Source organism: Hyperolius riggenbachi, chromosome 10 (assembly GCF_040937935.1).
Source record: "Hyperolius riggenbachi isolate aHypRig1 chromosome 10, aHypRig1.pri, whole genome shotgun sequence".
NCBI lineage: Eukaryota > Metazoa > Chordata > Amphibia > Anura > Hyperoliidae > Hyperolius > Hyperolius riggenbachi.
The window spans coordinates 96,647,988-96,668,774 of record NC_090655.1 but is presented as its reverse complement, the minus strand read 5'-3'; the positions used below and the strand labels follow the sequence as shown (position 1 = coordinate 96,668,774).

The following is a 20,787-nucleotide window of genomic DNA, read 5'->3' as shown; positions in this document are numbered from 1 at the left end:
ATACAAGGCAAGGTCCTTGTGCCATTTGACTCACTCGTCTGCCTACACTAATTAGTTAAGGGACAGCTGCTACACACTCTGCTAGGGAGAGTTTAATTTCCTTTCTCCCCTCCTCCCTCCTACCCTTCTAGGGTCTCATCTGCCAGGGAATTACAGTATGTAACAAGCATGGATCTGGCGGCTGCTGACTCGCACATGAGGTCTGCAGCCGCCTCTCTCCCTGGCTCTCAAGCGTTATCCGTTCCCTTGGCATCTAGCACGCCGGGAATGATGTTATCTCTAGCTCATAGGGTTTCTGTCTCGCGCAGGCGCGCGCGGAGACAGGACCTTTATGCGGGCAGAAGGTGCGTCAGCTGACCTGCCGATCGGCTGACATCACTGATGACTCTTGCCACACCGATTGGCAGATTCCGTGGTGGGAGTGGCTGGAAGCGTGCCTCCGCTTCTTAAGCCTCCAGTCTTCATTCGTTCCCTGTCTGCTGTCGTGAATACTTTGTGTGAGTGCTCAGACCTTAGACTAGTGCCAGGTGTTGAAACCAAGGACTTCACACCAAGACGAGGATTGTTGTTATATTGTATTTTATTACCTGTGTATGATTCTGGCTATACCTCTGACCTTGCTTCCTGCTTAACGCTTCTGTACTTCTGCCTATCTGATTAGTTGCCGAACTCTGCCTGATTACTGATTACTCTTCTGTCTCACGATTATGTACTGATACTTACCTCTCTGTTGTCGAACCTAGCCTGTCTGCCCTTTCTACTCACCAGTGGGCCCTCGCCACTGGTGAGGTACTATTGTCTCACCAGCTTCTCTGGGGAGATAATTTCTTATTGCTCCATTAGTGACTGATAGCACCTTTACAGCTCCTCTGGAAAGGTCTGGTCAAGTCTATACAGTCATTTTCACTACTAGTACCTGGCCAGCCCCTCTGGTGAAGGACTAGTCTGTATTTTCCTATTCTATTTCCTTTGGAAAGGTCTGTGCTAGTATATACAGTCAGTGTACTGATAGGACTTTACCAGCTCCTCTGGTAAAGTTCCTCTCTACTATTAAAGTTACGGTTGCACTAATACACAACTCTGTCAGTATCTCTACCAGCTATACTTGCATTATTGGTGATTCTGCAGATCACCACATAATCAGGTATAGTGTCTGTATTATTGGTGATACTGCAGATCACTTATAATCAGACGTCTGAGTTGCAGCACCCAACCGTTACAGAAACAGCAGACCAGAAATAATATGGAGACACTGTGCAATTGGGTAGATCTGCTGGCTCCCAATGTTAATGAACTCATTAATATGGTTAACATGCAGCAGACCCAGATCGACCAACTGATTCAAACAGTTAACCATTTGAAAGACCCAAATGCACAAGTGCTCTCTCCACAAATCATAGAACCCAGGGTGCAACCTCCTGAAAAATTCTCAGGGCACCCCTCCGATGTTCAAAATTGTAAACACAGGTGTTTATCATATTTTGAGCTACGGCCAGTTTCCTCAGGGACAGAGGGTCACTTTCATTAAAACTTTATTATCCGGTGATTCTCAGTCCTGGGCCTACAGTCTCCCTACGGGGCACGAGGCTCTGACCTCAGTTGCGGAATTATTTAAAGCTATGGCAGTGATTTACGATGATCCCGATTTAGCAGCAACCTCAGAGAGGAGATTAAAGGGAACCTAAACTGAGAAGGATATGGATTTTTCCTTTTAAAATAATACCAGTTGCCTGAATCGCCTGCTGATCCTATGTCTCTAATACTTTTAGCCACAGCCCCTGAACAAGCATGCAGATCAGGTGCTCTGACTGAAGTCAGACTGGATTAGCTGCATGCTTGTTTCAGGGTGTGATTCAGCCACTATTGCAGCCACAGAGATCAGCTGGACTGCCAGGCAACTGGTATTGTTTAACAGGAAACATCCATATCACTCTCAGTTAAGGTTCCCTTTAAAGACCCTCCGGCAAGGGCACAATCCCGTTGAAACTTACGCGGCTGAGTTTAGGAGATGGGCAGTGTCAGCCAGGTGGAGGCAGTATGCACTTTTGGACTGCTTTTTGTCAGGGTTATCTGATGTGGTAGCTGATCTCATGTTGGGTCACCCCAAGCCCAAATCATTGGATGAAGCTATATCAATAGCAATAAAGATTGACAGGCGAGTTCGCTATCAGAAGCAGACTCGGACTAAGGTTTCAGGGAGATTTGCTTCATGTACGTTTTCTGCTCCTATGCCTTCCTCTCCACCGTCTGACGAGCCAATGCAAATTGGGCACGCCAAACTTTCTGAGGTTGAGAGAAACAGAAGACAGATGGAGAAATTATGTCTGTACTGTGCTGACTAAGGGCATATGGTTTCTGCTTGTCCCAAGAAGGCGGAAAATTCTATCGCCTAGGAGTAGCTGGAGGTACTACCCTAGGTGATCCAGACTTACCTCTAAATAACAAACGTTTATTGCTCCCGTGCTCTATTACCTGGGAGGGCCAAGTTCACTCCACCCAGGCGTTCATAGATTCGGGTTCATCGGTTAACGTAATGTCACAAGATTTTGCCGATCAGTTTGGTTTTCCGTTTACTTCTGTGGGACATCAGGTCAAAATTACAGCCGTGGATGATTCTCCACTACCTATTAATCAGACCATTTCTCAGACTCCTATATTGTTGTGTCAGATTGGGGTCTTGCATAAGGAGCAGATACAGTTTCTGGTGCTCAAGATGTCCACCTCCACTATCATTTTGGGTATGCCATGGCTAAAGAAACATTCTCCTCAGATAGACTGGAGTTCCAGACAGTTATTAAACTGGTCTCCTTACTGCCATCATCATTATTTGGAGAAGGTTACTATAGCCGCCACTGAAGCCCAAGTGGAGGGAACCATTGAGCCCAGCTCTGAACCCCCTGAGGTAGATACCTGGGTGGATTGGGTGCCCACGTTAAGCCCATTCCAACAGGAGGCCCCCGAGGTGAAGCCAGAGGGGGTTCTCTTTGTGCCATTACAGTTCAGATTCAAAGTTCTACATACTTTTCATGCCCATAAAAATGCTGGTCACCCCGAGATTGCCCGCACACAGGAATTGTTGGACCGCTGTGTCTGGTGGCCCTCGATAGTTTCAGATTGCAGAGAGTTTGTGGGTACTTGTTCCATCTGTGCTAGGAGTAAGGCATCTCGGATGGCTCCTGTGGGTACTTTGCAGCCACTTCGAGTGCCTGAGCAGCCATGGACCCATGTGTCCATGGATTTCGTGGGCGAATTGCCTAGCTCTGAGGGTAAGACAGTCATATGGGTGGTAGTCGACAGGTTTAGTAAGATGGCCCACTTCATTCCTTTGAACGGACTCCCCACTGCCCAGGAGCTGGCAGAACTCTTTATACACCACATTTTTAGACTGCATGGGATTCCAATGTGGTGTCAGATAGGGGAGTCCAGTTCATTTCCCGGTTTTGGAAAGCGTTCTGTCATCATTTGGGAATGAAGTTATCAAACGGTGAGACCGAAAGAGTCAACCAGTCACTAGAGCAATTCCTTAGATGTTACGTGGCTGAGGCCCAGACAGATTGGGCCAAATTTTTGCCTTATGCTGAGTTTGCTCATAATAATTTGAAAAATGCTTCTTCAGGATTCTCCCCCTTACAGATTGTTACGGGGAGATCACAGAAATTCTTACCACTACCAGTGGTGTCCTCACCATTTCCAGCTTTGGAACAATGGCAAGGGACTTTAAAGGAAATTTGGGGAATGGTGAAAGAGAATTTAAAGAGAGCTTTTTCCACACAAAAGAAACAAGCAGATAAGGCAAGGCCATGCTGGCTACAAATCCTTAAGCAGTGGCTGGATGGTGTAATGGTTAAGGGCTCTGCCTCTGACACAGGAGACCAAGGTTCGAATCTCGGCTCTGTCTGTTCAGTAGGCCTGCACCTATTCAGTAGGAGACCTTAGGCAAGTCTTCCTAACACTGCTACTGCCTATAGAGTGTGCCCTAGTGGCTGCAGCTCTGGCACTTTGAGTCCGCCAGGAGAAAAGTGTGATATAAATGTTATTTGTCTTGTCTAATTTTTCTCTTGGATTGAGCATAAATGGTACATGCTAGGCTAGTTTCAGCTAGTAGTGTTGGTGGTATAATGGATATGTTAGTTACCTACCATACACAGACTTGGGTTCAATTCCCAGCCACGGTATGTAAGCTGGCTTTTGAAATACTATAATTCCCTGGCAGATGAGACCCTCCTCCCTCCGGTAGGAGGGAGGAGGAGGGAATAGGTAGAAGGGTAGAAGAGTGGAGGGAGGGTCTTCCTCCAGGTATTAGAACTCTGGAAATATGTTTTATATCATTTTTCCAACCAGTAGAAATGTTTCTAAAATTTTAAGTTCGCCTCCCCATTGAAGTGTATTGCGGTTCGCAAACTTTTTCCGCGAACCAAACTTTCCATGGAGGTTCGCGAACTGGATTCGCGAACCAAAAATCGGAGGTTTGCGACATCACTACTAAGTACACCCCGTTGTCCCTGTTTTTTTTCTCTTGTTTTTTCTCTAGCCTGTAAGAATGCAGCTTTGTGCTGAAAAAAAATCCCAAATAGATTTATTGCCTAGTTTCATCATGACCCATCAATACACTATCAACTGCTTCCAAATCATATCATGCAATACTATTAACATAACAATGAGGCCTCCTAGTGTATATGAGTATTGTGTATTCCAGACTAATTCCAAATCTTCCTTGTTAGTGTGCTTAAGCAAAAGACAACACCACTACTGCATTTATTGCTTATCTCGCCACAATTATTTTTTATTTATTTTGCAAATCTTTGCACTTTGAAAGAGGAAAGTGACAGGTTCCTTTCATCTTTCATTGAAAATGTCACATCATTTAGCTGTCAGGGAAAAAAATATATATATTTTTACTCCTCTTTTCACTACCTTGGTTTCATAAACATCAATAAAAAAGCCTCCACAAAGCAATAACTGCTAAACATATTCACCTTCTTATTGCTTCTTCTGAAATGACAGAAATAGTTTAATATTTTTGCAGCTGAAGACTTCAGTCGCATATATAGCAGTTAGTAATGAAATGCTTTTTGCCCTCACCTACATGAGGCTCATGCATTGTAGACCTTATCTGAATGTCATCTCTAAAGTGTTCATACTGTAAAAAAAAATAGCCAGTGGGCGATATTTACTCCAAAATATTTCACTATGCACCTTGTACTTCAGCTCTTTGCTTCAGAGAAGAACCACAAATGCCAAAATGTTCTGCCAACCTGGATCTGATGGGACTGGAAAAAATAATCTGCTAAAGTGATACTCTACTATTGATGAGAAAGAGGAAATTACTTCAAGTGGGCATACATTGTAAATTCCAAAGTGAAAAAGAGCCAGAATAACTATAACTTTCCCCTTTCTTTTTTACCCAATGCAGCAATAGGTGATTTCTGTATCAAGCAGCAGGGAAACATTGTGGCAGCTCTGGTATGTGCCACAGTGCATCTGTCACTGTGAATACCGTGGTTGGCAGTACACGGATTTTCATTACCCATTTTCTCTTCGATTGACTGGCTTAGTGGCACACGACACACAAGAGAAGCTGTAAGAGATACTTCTCGCTCTCCTATAGCACAATCTCTTAGAATCCTTTAAAAGGTCAAAAAACTGCTGTGGTGGTTTTTCAGTAGTCGGGGTGGCTAAATAATAAAACCTGTATTTTATAGCACAAATAGCCGGATTTTAAATATTTATTCATGTGACTCTATTATAAATTATGTGGCTGTGCTGAAAGTGTGACATTTGTACACTTAAGGTAGAAGTTTAGCTCTATACATGGAAGGGCTTTATGGCAAACCTTATTTCAGCTTTCTTACATTTATTCATGTGCAACACATTCATGTAAAATACAGTTATTCCACTAAGTTATTTACAAAAATTGTGATATTGTAAGCTCCAAGTTTGCTACCGTCAACAGATTAGTCAAGGTGTGGAAAATGAGTAACAAAGTCCTACTTTGTCCAGCTTAGTTACCCATGCAGCAATATGGGATATTTGTAGGCTTATCCATACTGTGCCAGGAGTAAAAAGAAGAGCAAGTATTGAAAATCCATAACTGTTGGCAAACTGAAATGGAAATATACTTTGTAATACTACAGCCCTTCATAGACTTTTATATTCTTACATACGGTATATACCTCCACTTTACCAACAGTCATTTCATATAAGAATTTATATTTGCCAAATTACATTACATATCATTATGTACGGAGCAGCATGTATGGCATCTCAAAAAATTGAATTTCATTGTTCTGTGTCTGGCAAACTTTGCTGACATTAAAAAGTAAATAAGGACTCATTTATCTACACTGTACATATAAACCCATGGGGCTTGATTCACAAAAGAGTGCTAACTGTTAGCACGGCCGTTTTCGTGCGAATTTTTGCACTTGCGCACGATCGCGAATGTGAGATTGATCAAAAGTATTAAGTTTGGCTGAGCATTGCAGGAAATCTCAGAAGTTTCTAATTTAAGAGACAACTATCGATATTTTTTTTTAATACTCTGTATTAGGGTTCACATTACCACTAGTGCCAGGGGCACTGTATTTATTATGCTAGCTCTCTCTGTCTGCTTTAAAATCATCCTTCAATCCTAACAGAGCTCACAAATACTTTACTGTGTTCTCCTCACAGTATCAACAGAGGCTGAGGAGTACTATTACTAGTAGTCAGGTAGATATATATATATATATATATATATATATATATATATACACACACCACTCCTGAGTGGCTTCTTGTGATGTTACACTTCTGGCACGAGTCTGCAGCTTGTAACAAACTCTGGCATTTCCATGCTGGGAGGGGGAGGAACCTTGACAAAGATATACTGCTAATGCCTTTCTGTACAGTGAGGTAAGTGAAGACAATAAACACACATTTCTGCTAATTTAACCCCTTATCACCACCTGAATAGATTCTTTCATCTGGGTGATCACTAGACTATACACCAAGGAGTTGATAGCAACCCCCACCCAAGAAGGAACATGGTCTGTCCTGCAGAGTCAACATATTTTATTATCTGGAGGTGTAGGGATGCTTTTACAACAGAGGCAGAGCTGTGTGAGGAAAGAAACTGCTCCTAGTACTTGTGGTAATGTGTACCCAAACATACAGCATTTTTATTAATGCTTTAATTGATAGATGCCCTTTAATGGTAGGTTCTTCCTCCTCTATTTTTTTCCCCAAAATTGTTATACATTGTTCACTCATTTAATGTAAATTGGGTTACAGATTGTTGAGAGGGTCTTTATTATTATTAATATTTAGTATTTATATAGCGCCAACATCTTCCGCAGCACTGTACAGAGTATATACAGTATATAGTCTTGTCACTAACTGTCCCTCAAAGGAGCTCACAATCTAGTTCCTACCATAGTCACATGTATTGTGTAGTGCATGTATATTTTTTAGTCTAGGGCCAATTTTTTTTAGGGGGAAGCCAATCAACTTATCTGTATGTTTTTGAGATGTAGGAGGAAACCAGAGTGCCCGGAGGAAACCCACACAGACACAGGGAGAACATACAAACTCCTTGCCGATGTTGACCTGGTTGGGATTCGAACCAGGGTTCTCAAAAACACATTTAATCAAATCCCTCAGTAATTAATCTATTTACAAATACTTCTTGAATTTTATTTAATTCATTAATGTGGAAATGCTTCAATATAATCCTTTCCATCTGTGCCAGTTGTAGCAGTGAGTTAGGTGTGCTTTATTGTTTTATTGATTGTTAAAAAGACTCTATAACAAAATTTTCAGCCTTATTTCTTCTATCCTATAAGTTCCTATACCTGTTTTAATGTGGTCTGTCTTAGTGCAGCCTTTCCTAGTTGCACAGTGGCTGTATTATCTCTGTTATATAATCTAATCTTCTTTCCTCTGACGGCTTTGTCGGGCTCAGGCACTCAGGCAGGAATGTGCTGCTCTGCTTGTGATAGGATAGAAGCTATACACACCCTCTCCACTCCCCCTGCAGGCTCTGTGTGAGTCACAGACTGAGCTCCTCTCAGTCTATCACAAGCTGGTTGGCAGCTATGTCTTTTTTTGTAAACACTGCCTAAAACCGGCAATTACAAGCCCGGATCGCAGCAGGGAGTGGCAGAAACAGCACAGAGGGGCCCAGGAGAACATAGTGAATAGAATGGTATGCTTTTTATTGTAAGAATTTTAGAGTACAGATTCTCTTTAACTCAGTACATGACCTTCATTATTGGTAAAATCTTAAGACCCAGTCTATTGATAAATGTATCTTGCTATTCAACATCAGATCTTCTTTCAATCCACTTTTAACAAATAAAATAATTACAATTTTAAATAGGGGTATTTTTTAATATATCCTACTATATTCAAATATATAGTTTGCAATGATCTTTTCCAACATTGTTCTTCAAAACATATCTTTATTATGTATATTTTGTATACTTTACTGTGTCTTTATACAATATATGGATCACTACAGGGATCCCAATAACCACTCAACATTGTTATCCAGAATGTATTTTTACTATTTCTACAACACATCTCAGCACAACTTATACCTATACTAAAATACTATTAGTCAAAAACTATTGAATACACTGCTGCTATAACAACTGTATGGCATTAGTGTTATAATAAGGGCCAGGACTTGCTTGCGTCAAGGCCTTTTAAAGATACTTAACATTTAGAGGAAAATTTTTTAAAGATGGACATTTCTAATAAGTTTTACTAGTCCTATCTGAATAGTTTATGATAGGCAAAAGCAAAACCATAAATCATCCAAGATCTGAACCCTTTTGACACTCCCATTCCAGTGTTGCCAATTGTCCGTGAAAGTACAGGCGGTCCTGTATACTGCAGATGAGAAATATCACCTGCCCGTAGTTGTCCGTATGTTTAAATAGGCGTCCGTCTAAAAGTATAGAGCCAGGATGTTGTGTGCACATGTGCACACCACAGCTAAATGGCAGGCAGCAAGCCAGGCAGCTCTGTAAGAAGCCTCAGGCTTTTTTTTCTTCTTCCCTCCAGCCCTCCAATCGGAAGTGCTCTTTCTCCTGCTTCTGCCTCTCTCCAGCCAATGAGAGAGAGCCAGAGAGAAGCAGCCAAGAGAGCCTGCCCCCACATCTCCTGTCCAGGAAGAATGTGCACAGAAGGAGTACGGAGAGAGATTATCATCAGCCTGCAGCCTCATTCAGCTTTCCTGCTGCTGCTTCATATCTCCTGTCCGGGAAGATCTATTCCAGGGCTGCACTGTACTCTAGCTGCAGAATGGCAGGATAAAGTTCAACTTCAGTGAGTGAAGCTCTTCCCAGCCTCCACCATGAGAAGTGTATGAACTCTAATGTGTGCAATTATTTCCATCTCTATCTCCCTCAATATGTGGCTGTTAATGTCCGTGTAGATTTTCCTTCTTGGCTAGCCTGTGTCACCAGGTGTGCTTATTTCTCTTAACATTTATCCCTCCCTCTCTCTTTCTAGTGTATCTCTCTTTCTAGTGTATTTTAATCGCAGTGTTTGTGTCTTTACTTCTCTCCATGTGTTTCTATCTCCTTCCAATCTATGATGCTGTCAGAAATTGAACTTTCTCACCAGCTTGTAGTTTTCTCTCCCTCTCTGTGTTACTTCTTGCCCCTGTTCCTGGCTATCCATCCCTGTGTCACATTCAGCTGTGCCCCCCTCACATTCGGCAACCCTGTGTCCCTCCTCCCTGTGGTATATTCAGATGTGCCCCCCGCTTGTGTCACATTGAGCACCCCGTGCCCCCCCCCCCACACACACATGCACAATGTGTCACATTCAGCTGTGCCCCCCCCCCCCTTGTATCATATTCAGTGATCCCCCTCCCTGTGTCACATTCAGCTGTGCCCCCCCCCCTCCCTTGTGTCATTCAGTGATCCCCTCCATGTGTCACATTCAGCTGTGCCCCCATTGTGTCGCTTTAGCACCCCTGTGCCCCTCTCCTGCAATCTTTGCTGATATTTTCCACCTAACTATTACCTATCCCTATTCTGATACTAACCCTTTCTCTACCGATGCCTAACAGTAACCTAAATATTCATATTTTAGTGCTTTGGGACTCACACATTTGCTTTAATACTTGACGTGTACTGGACACTGCATGTAGCTTCTGGTGACACTACACTACACTTAAACACAGTATAAAGGGTTGTATTCATTCCCCATTGAAGCATTGAAGTAGTGGTAGAGAGGGGCTGTTCAGCTACTTTCTATTTAAGCAGGCACTAGATGATAATATATGTTCTTTGCGGTCACTGTGTGTGGCAGACCACTGCAGTGCAGCATTGTGTGTGGCAGGACCACTGCAGGGCAGCACTGTGTGTGGCAGGACCACTGCAGGGCAGCACTGTGTGTGGCAGGACCACTGCAGGGCAGCACTGTGTGTGGCAGGACCACTGCAGGGCAGCACTGTGTGTGGCAGACCACTGCAGGGCAGCATTGTGTGTGGCAAACCACTGCAGGGCAGCATTGTGTGTGGTAAACCACTGCGAGGCAGCATTGTGTGTGGTAAACCACTACGAGGCAGCATTGTGTGTGGCAAAACCACTGCAGGGCAGCATTGTGTGTGGCAGACCACTGCAGGGCAGCATTGTGTGTGGCAGACCACTGCAGGACAGCATTGTGTGTGGCGGACTTCTGCAGGGCAGCATTGTGTGTGGCAGACCACTGCAGGGCAGCATTGTGTGTGGCAGACCACTGCAGGGCAGCATTGTGTGTGGCAGACCACTGCAGGGCAGCATTGTGTGTGGCAGACCACTGCAGGGCAGCATTGTGTGTGGCAGACCACTGCAGGGCAGCATTGGGTGTGGCAGACCACTGCAGGGCAACATTGTGTGTGGCAGACCACTGCAGGGCAGCATTGTGTGTGGCAGACCACTGCAGGGCAGCATTGTGTGTGGCAGACCACTGCAGGGCAGCATTGTGTGTGGCAGACCACTGCAGGACAGCACTGTGTGTGGCGGACTTCTGCAGGGCAGCATTGTGTGTGGCAGACCACTGCAGGACAGCATTGTGTGTGGCAGACCACTGCAGGGCAGCATTGTGTGTGGCAGACCACTGCAGGACAGCATTGTGTGTGGCGGACTTCTGCAGGGCAGCATTGTGTGTGGCAGACCACTGCAGGGCAGCATTGTGTGTGGCAGACCACTGCAGGGCAGCATTGTGTGAGGCAGACCACTGCAGGGCAGCATTGTGTGTGGCAGACCACTGCAGGGCAGCATTGTGTGTGGCAGACCACTGCAGGGCAGCATTGTGTGTGGCAGACCACTGCAGGGCAACATTGTGTGTGGCAGACCACTGCAGGGCAGCATTGTGTGTGGCAGACCACTGCAGGGCAGCATTGTGTGTGGCAGACCACTGCAGGACAGCACTGTGTGTGGCGGACTTCTGCAGGGCAGCATTGTGTGTGGCAGACCACTGCAGGGCAGCATTGTGTGTGGCAGACCACTGCAGGGCAGCATTGTGTGTGGCAGACCACTGCAGGACAGCACTGTGTGTGGCGGACTTCTGCAGGGCAGCATTGTGTGTGGCAGACCACTGCAGGACAGCATTGTGTGTGGCAGACCACTGAAGGACAGCATTGTGTGTGACAGATCACTGCAGGACAGCACTGTGTGTGGCAGACCACTGCAGGACCACTGCAGTTCCAAACATAGACAAGTGAGAAGGTATGGCACATTTTGAGTAACATATTTTTTAATACATACAATTAAACAGAAGGCATTTCTTTTTCTTAAGGTGCCCATTAACGGTACAATTTTCTTTTACCCAACGCAATTTTTATGATCAAATTGTATAGAAAATTTGCCATTTATGAAGGCAATTGATAAGGAACGAGTCTTTGGTTGATTGCTAAATAGGATAAAATTGATCCGAAAGTTGGATTTTATGATTTAATTTGAAGAAAAAATCATTCAGTAAATGTGAACAATCGATAATTGCCTCCCGATCAGTTACGATCATTCAAACTGCATCAAAATATCGCATTTAGCGATACATTGTACCGTTAATGGGAACCTTTAAAGGACCACTATCGCCAAAAAATGTTAAATTTAAAACAGGTAAACACATACAAATGAGAAATTTTTCCAGAGTAAAATGATCTATACATTCTCCTATGTTGCTGTCTCTTGCAGTAGGTAGACAAAATCTGACAGAACTGACAAGTTTTGGACTAGTCCTTCTAGTCATGGGTTTTTAGTATTTTGTTTTTTACAAAAACAATCCCTGAAGGAATCTATAAAATGTCGGCTGCCCCCTCTAGTTTGCACACCATTTTGGCAACTAGACTGAGCAACTTCCATAAACTAAAATAAACAAATAAACTTTGAAATAAAGAAAACCATGAGAATCCCCCATGAGGAGATGGGCAAGTCCAAAACCTGGCATTGTTGCCAGATTTCTACTACCTATTGTAAGTGAAAGCAACATAAGAGAAAAGTCATTTATAGCTCATTTTATTCTGGGAAAAATATACTTCTCAGTTGTATGTGTTTACATATATTTTACATTTTACTATTTTAGCAATAGTGGTCCTTTAGTCATTATCAGGCATCCAGAATTTATGGACATGCAGCCTGTAACTTGATTATTTGTAAAATTTCCACTTAGATGCCAAGATCCAGCAATGCAACAACAAGCTCTTAGGTAAGGTAAAAACAACAAGATGAAAGCCTAAAATATTGCTGTCTAGAGCAGAATAATTAAATAATGGTGCACTCACCCTGACTTGACCCACAAAAGCATTCACTTCTTCCTCTTGGACTGAGAGATTTCTAGGCAAGTAAAGATCAAAGACTGGGTCATTGTCATTCACATCCGTCACCAGCACATTAACAGTAGCAGTTGATGTCTGTGAGAGAATATATGTTAGGTTTAGTGCTTGCAGTACATATTTCATGCAGATGAAAATGGATGTGCTGAGAGATGTACTCAATCTGTTTACAGTTCTTTAGCAAAGTGTACAATATTTGTTTTCACCACAGCACTTAGAGCTTCTTTCAGCATTCAGTATCTAAAAAAAGTGGCCGTAAAATTTGTATTTCAGAATATTCAATAAAAAAAAAATTGACAGAACATAAAATTCTTATACTGTTGTTCCCGGAACAGACAAAATACATTGCGGTACATTAATTAACAATTTCCGAGTAATGTTAGAAATTGCTTGACTTTAACCTCTTGAGTACTGCAGTATTGAACCCCCCTAAAGACCAGGCCATTTTTTGAGAAATTGGTCACTGCAGCTTTAAGGCCAAGCTGCAGGGCCACACGACACAGCACACTAGTGATTCCCCCCTCCCTTTTCTCCCCACCAACAGAGCTTCCTTTTGGTGTGGTCTGATCGCCCCCCCAGATGTTTGTTTGTGTTTGATTATTTGTAATTTTTTTAAATAAAAATTTGTGTGCTCCGCCCACCAAGCAGGAGATGCGCGCTCAGCCTGCATGTGATCTCCTGCAAAACAGAGCCCCAGGACTTAACGCCAATCGGCGTTAGGCAGCCCTGGGGCTGGCGCCGCGGCCACGCCCATCGGCGTGACACGGTCGGCTAAAGGTTAAAGAGAGCTGAGGTACAGAATAAGCAAATCAAAATGCTGCTTAGGACTCATTTGTCACCAGAAAGTCCTCAAGAAAACATACAAATATGGATATTGCTACAGGATTACCATATTTCATCTGTATGTAAAGATAAAACACAATGAGCAAAAGTAAAGCAGGATGACATAAGCTTAATTTTAGGGCCAGCTCAATCATTACTACAAGTAGTGATGGCCATGTCTAGGAGAACTCATTGAGAAGCATGTGATTTGTTTGATCAGCTGATAGTTTTGCAAAGACTAGAAAATCAGAGACTTACATATCTATCATCTGACCAAGCTGACATGCCTCCATTCTATTTTACAGGCATTGTGTTCAGTGGGCACAGAAGCTCAAGAGCTCTGTGCTTCTCCTTCTTTACCCAATGTCAAATCACTAAGGTATCAATGATGCTAGTGAGCATCCTCGGTTATTGAGAAATTAAAAATACCTCACAAAAGTAGAAGAAACACATACATAGGTAAGAAAATATAGTGGAAATTTGAAAAAATATCTGAAGCTGGTGGAATTACACACATACTTTGGGTTATCAGCTACCACCGTATGTGTTAATGCAGATATAAGAAGCTCCTTCCGAATAGGGTAAAGAGTCTCAGAGTCCCACAATAAAATAATGCTGTGTATATTGAAACATAACCTGAACAATCTAATTCTATTTGTAGGGATTCCATATTGTCCTCTGTATGTATATACAGTATGTTTGCATGTATGTATGCCTTTCTATCCTGCACAAACCCCCTCCAGCCCCGCTTTGATTGGCCACATGGTTATGGCCATCCACCCTACACTAGTGTTGGGCGAACAGTGTTCGCCACTGTTCGGGTTCTGCAGAACATCACCCTGTTCGGGTGATGTTCGCGTTCGGCCGAACACCTGATGGTGTTCGGCTTTTTAAGTTCGGGTTCGCCCCGAACTTCTAATGGCCGCCGAACAGGGCCGAACAGGGCCCCTGTTCGGCCGAACAGGGCCCTGTTCGGCCGAATACTGCCCCCCTATGGGGTCGCAGGCATAAGGGGGGAGCATGCCCCGATCGCGGGGGGGGGTCAGAAATTCCCCCCACCCCCTCCGCTAGCGCTCCCCCCTCTGCCCGCTTCCCCATACAAAAGTTTAAGCAAAGTACCTGTAGTGGATGGCCTGGCAGTGGGCGGCACTGTGGAGTGAGGAGGAGGAGTCCGGAGAGTGACGAGTTGAGGGAGGCCGGGCAGCGGGCGTGAGGTCAGAGAAAGGGCGGAAGTACCACAAGGGTACTTCCGCTGAACCGCCCGCTGCCCGGCCTCCCTCAACTCGTCACTCTCCGGACTCCTCCTCCTCACTCCACAGTGCCGCCCACTGCCAGGCCATCCACTACAGGTACTTTGCTTAAACTTTTGTATGGGGAAGCGGGCAGAGGGGGGAGCGCTAGCGGAGGGGGTGGGGGGAATTTCCGACCCCCCCCCGCGATCGGGGCATGCTCCCCCCTTATGCCTGCGACCCCATATGGCCCCCAAAAGCTGGATGTTCGGAAAGTTCGGGGTTCGGCCCGAACATGCCGAACATCTCGGCCATGTTCGGCGAACTTTCCCGAACCCGAACATCCAGGTGTTCGCCCATCACATGCCACTTCCTGCCCAGCACTGCTGTAATTGGCCCAGGACTGATTTGATGGCATGTGAGCATGCGTCCAGCATAGCGAGCGCCACCAGTTAGTTAAGTTAAATATAAATGAGAATATTAATTGCTGATTGCAATAACATACTTTTTAAAGCAATAGAGATTGTTCTATTCTTACAAATGGATTCTACAGCCAAGCATCCTGTTTTGAAATATTAAGGCTAGTTTCACACCAGGACATTGCGTTTTAGGGGACGTTATGGTCGCATAACGTGCCCCTAACGCAACGCCTGGTGCTCTCTAAGGTGGACGTCAGAGTGAGCCGCGTTGTGCAGCGCACTCTGGCGTCCGTGATGCCGTGATGCGTACTCTTGTGCGCATGCGGCATCACATGGTCCCGCCGGCCAATCGCTGCACAGAGCGGCCGCTCCAGGAAGTAAACACTGCACGTCACTGAGTGCAGTGAATATTAATTAGCCATGTGCCTGGCCTGGCCGCTCTCCGCTCCTCCCCAACGTTACTGAGCATGTGCAAGCAGTCTAACGCGGCTCTGCCGCTTAGAAAGTACTGCATGCAGTACGTTGTCTGGTGGCACAGCGTTACTATGTAACGCAACGTGGGCACTGTGAACAGCCCATTGATTTTTCATTGCTGTGTGGTGGGGTGCGTTACAGGCTGCTCTAACGTGCGCCTGTAACGTCCCACTGTGAAACCAGCCTTAAATTAGACATTCATAATAAAAAGTAGTAGAACAGAAATAAACATGTTACTGTCTCATACAGAGCACAGACTAGCTACTGTAAATAAACTCGCTAAAGTGACCGATAAAGACTACTTCTGCTGAGAATCTAGTGTGTGTACTGCAGCCCCAATATGCCAGCAAGAGATCTGGCATGCCAGATCTTCTCCCCTGAATGCAGCCTGATACAACTGTTTTCTCCCACACCCCACCCCCTCCTGTCATGCGCTGCAGATTGGCTGTTTAATGCCCTGCGTAGTGACTGAATGCGTCCTCCACAGGCTAGCAACAAATACAGCCTCATCTGTAAAATGTTGCTCGAGGGATTGTGCCACAAACTGGATAGCAGTAGTCTCAAGTGTGTATGAGGCTTTAGTTTTGCACCATATCACTGTAGTACAAACTAGCCTTTAGCTAACCCTTAAATCTCAACTGCAGGGCAGAAACAAAAACCAAGAAAAGCGGATTCGCCACAGGGAGGTTTTGTGTGTTGATTTCAATGATCTTTATACATTGTTCCACAATGAAAACCTCATTTTGTCTAAAAGCCTCTTAAATGTGGTTCCTTTGTTTTATCTACGTGGAATCACTGTTTTTGAAAGGTCCCATTGAGGGTCTCTCACATGGATATAAAATGAATGTTTAAAAGGTGAAAGATGCTTTCATTTGTGTGTGGTTTCACCTCAGAAAGCTTTTGAAGGGGAATTGCCTACATTGAAACACATCTGAGCTCCGGATAGAAGTTTAAAGTCAGAGCGGTAAATGGACTTGCTGCAGGTTGAAATTGTTTTTCCTCACAAATTGCTGCAAGCTGAGATCAATCTTTTTTCATGTTACATCCTGCTGGCTACTTCAGAGGCACAAACACGTTTTTCAAAGGTATTTTGCTTGTCTGTAAAATGTTAATCTTTCATTGATAAACAATGGACTTTAAGCTGTGTAGGATCAAATCCCAGAATTTCAGTCTGAAGAACCGTGCTCTTTAACAAAGAAGAAAACATAATAGTCTGAAAATTACAAACAAAGTTCATAGAACCTCAAACAACACAGTATGCTGATCTCAAATTTTCTTTTTTCAAAGGGTTGAAAAATACATATTGAAAGTAGACAAGAAAGTAGTGGGTTTGTGAAATGGAAATGTGGACTTTCTACAGGTACAACATACACTCATATATACACCCAGCTCCATGCACAGATCACTTAAGTCTTATGTGTTCTTATGTGTTCAAAAATATTATAATATAAATAAAATGATTTGACATAAAAACAGTGTTAAAATATTATTCTTTTTTTTTTTTTGCATAACATGAATATTCTACAACTAAAAATATCATCTTGGGGCAGCAATTTAAATTTCATTATTCTATTGTGCCAACTATATGGGGGTAGGCACAGATTTGATCTCTTGAGAATATTCCAACCAATAGCACTGACAGTCTGTGGGATAGTAAGATCATGGAGACAGCTCCAAAATTAGAACAATAAGTTGTTAATTTTTCTATAAAGACATCCATCATTGGTTTAATGCTGCTGTATATTATGCTACAGAAAACATACGTTTTATAAGTCTGTAAATACATTTGCAAACCATCACGTCATGATGGATATGGCCATAATTACTTTCCTTATAAAAGTTTGTCATCTTATGTATTCTTCTGTTTTTCATCCATCACTTTTTTAACTTCTTCCTTCTCCTTTAAATCATGATAAGGGAACCACCTTTGGCTGCCAGTCCCCATCCCTAGCTGCTCACCCGACACTCATTGCTGCATGCTAGGCTCTCCTGGCACTGTTCCCATCACTTTGCGCCACCTCATCAGTTCTACTGTGACCACCACTCTGTTACGTCTTCACTGGAGCTCAAGCAAAAGCATCTTCATAGCGCCCGCTGGGGATCCCCATTCATCCACTAGGTGAACCACTGAGAAACATCCTGGTTCTCATTGGTCTTGGAGCCCCAGAGGGTGAGATAAAGATGCTTTTGTCAGGGCTCCAGTGAGGAAGAGGAGGAGGAGAGTGGTAGTGGCAGCCACAGCAAGTCTGACAAAGTGGCACAAAGTGACAGGAAATGACGGTGCCAGGAGAGCATCACGTAAGTGCTCAGGAGCCTGGTGACTTTAGCGGCTGACATTGGATGAATGCACATCTCCTGGGGGAGTGAAGCAGCAGTGGTGCTGAAGGACAGTTTCAAAGAACTACCTCACGCCTTATTACTGGACATTGCCTGTAACACAGGAGGATCACTCATGCGAATAGCTACTATTCACCCGTTTACACTTAGACATCGCTCTGGTGAAGCCAGCAATTGAACTTGCTGATAAATCCTGAGCTATGTCAGGTGATGAGACACTTGCTCGTTTTGACCTTTATATCACTTTGAATTGCATATTGCCCTGGCAATGTGGCAATGTGTCTCAACCTTCCTCTATATTGGCACCACATCCATGAATAAACATGAGGTGATTTCTACCATCTAGGGTACTGAGGGGATGTTTACACCCACCTCGTAAATCCTAATGAACACATGATCCATAATGCATGAAATTGGCAAAAACTGGCATACAGATGCATGAACAGATATAAATACACTACTGATAATAATAGATTTAGATTAGTTATTTATCAAATACTACAATTCATAACATCCTGAAAGCATTCAAAAGCAGGTTAAGATAAAAAACATGAACTCTTTAAATTCATAAACTTCATCCAATCACCCTGAACCTTCTTAGGGAGTCTGGCAGCATTATTATTATTATTATTATTATTATTATTATTATTATTATTATCTTTATCATTATTATTATCAATATTATTATAATTAATTTATAAAGTGCCAACATATTCCGCAGCATAAATACATGCCCTATAATTTTTTCCTCAGATATAAACTATTTTAATTGTAAGCTTAAAAATTTAAATGATGGGTGCAAGATCAAAAACTGTAGTTACTGATGCATAACCGAAGTGTAATATTTATTTAACTTTAATAATGTGCAGAAAACCATAGACTGTCTGGGGAGAGAGTAAGTAGTCAGTTTTGGAAAAGGCAGCTTGTACTTAAAAGATAGAGATTTGGTGCCTATAGGCAAAGTAGGTAATTTAGCCACCAGTGGCTCTTTGGCAAAATAGGTGCTGCAATGTTAATTGGGACTATAGCGACACTCGAGGGGTAATTTGGGTGCCAGTGGTGCTCAATGGTGGAAGGGGTTTTTAGTGGTGAAGGTGGTGCATATATATCGATGAGGGGAGGTTTCAGTTAAAGTTAGGCATTGAAAGAGGGAGAATTCCAATTAAAATAAAGTTAGGTTTAGTAATAATAAAATATTGCCAAAAAATACAGATATTCTACTATCATATTACCCATTTCCCAATAGGAGTATACTGGTAATTTTAGCTATCTCCAGTGCCCAAATTACCATGGTGCCTTTTTTATATGTAATCTCTATGGCAGTTGAGTCCCAGAGCTTCTGCAAAGAGACAATCAGAACAACTTTAAAAGTAAAGCGCGCTGCCTGGCTGCCATATTTGTGTGACAGGCTCATCATGTGACAGACTCATTATGTGACACATCTGTGTGATACAGCTTTAAAATATATATTTATTATTTTTTGCAATGATATACCTAATGATTTCATTTAAAACAGTGTATGCACATTTATTAAGTTGAGTACTTTTTGTTACACTACTGTGTCAGCGATCTAAATGACAGCTGGTAGTGTGCATTTTTGCATTTTAACTATTCAAACACTGCCAAGTTCTTTTGGATCTGCCTGAATTCTTATAAAATATATTTAGATTTTCTTTTGTATTCCATGTGAATTAAGACTTTTAGAAGTGGCATGATATGCTTGAACAGTTTTTAGCTTCCAGTGATATGCCATGACATGTGCAAAACGTGGTGACTAAAAAAATATGCGGTGTAATTGGAAATTTGCTGTAAGCAGTCAGGCAAGTCCACGGGGGACAGGCAAGAACTCCAAGGTTTCTGAAGTAATAAGAACCTTTGAGGTTTCCGAGAAGACTACTGATCCTTGTTGCATACATTTTTCCTAGGTTTCTACAATTAATAAAGGTGTCATCCAGTCATACATTGGAACATAACTTTTACAGTTCTGTCTGGAACTGTGAAATAAAAAGTAAAACGAGACTGTAGAAAAGATTTCTTTTTTTCCCCTATGTGCTTGGCAGGATAACAAAGCTGCAGGGGGAAAATACGATTTGAATAAAATGCAGAATCTTTACAGATTATCAGGTGCATAATGCACACATTTATAGAACTACTAGACTGGAAAAAACTTTTTAAAAAGAAGTTCATTTTCATTGAACTAGTTGTACAAAACCATTCAATTCCACACAGTTTTGGGTTTATATAAATTAGGCTCTTGGGCAGAATAAATAACTGTAGCCGGTTTAATAGAACAAAAATAATGAAGCAGTTCTATTTCAGTGGTAAATTCAATGCCAAAACATTAAAAAAAAATGGAACCACAATCGTGTCTATTTCAACAGAACAGAATTGCAAAAATGTTAACGTAGCCTCTTCACAAATCTGTAAAACTTAGCCTTCAGAAGTCAGCAGATCCCGCCTTATAGCATCATAGGCTGACTTTATAGTTTCAAATTGATGCAGCTCCTAAATGATTAATATTAAAAGGTATTATTTCTCTGGCTAGTAAAAAAGCAGCTTTCCCACAGTGCCCCCTCCCCCCTCCTGTAACCTCCACAGCAATTGCTATCCATCTCTGTGGCGGCCCCCCACTAGCTCCTACAACCCTCTGTGCAATTGCTAACCCTGTAGTGCTCCCTTCTAGCCCCTGTAGCTC

At 43.0% G+C, this 20,787-nt stretch overlaps 1 protein-coding gene across 1 annotated transcript in view; it reads right to left on the bottom strand.

The window, feature by feature from the left end:
• Positions 1-20,787, bottom strand: part of PCDH15 (protocadherin related 15) — a 1,564,441-nt gene that overhangs the window by 586,117 nt on the left and 957,537 nt on the right. Inside the window, exon 19 of the mRNA XM_068257852.1 lies at positions 12,761-12,889. Coding sequence (XP_068113953.1) covers positions 12,761-12,889 — 129 coding nt within the window. The remainder of the gene's footprint in view (positions 1-12,760; positions 12,890-20,787) is intronic.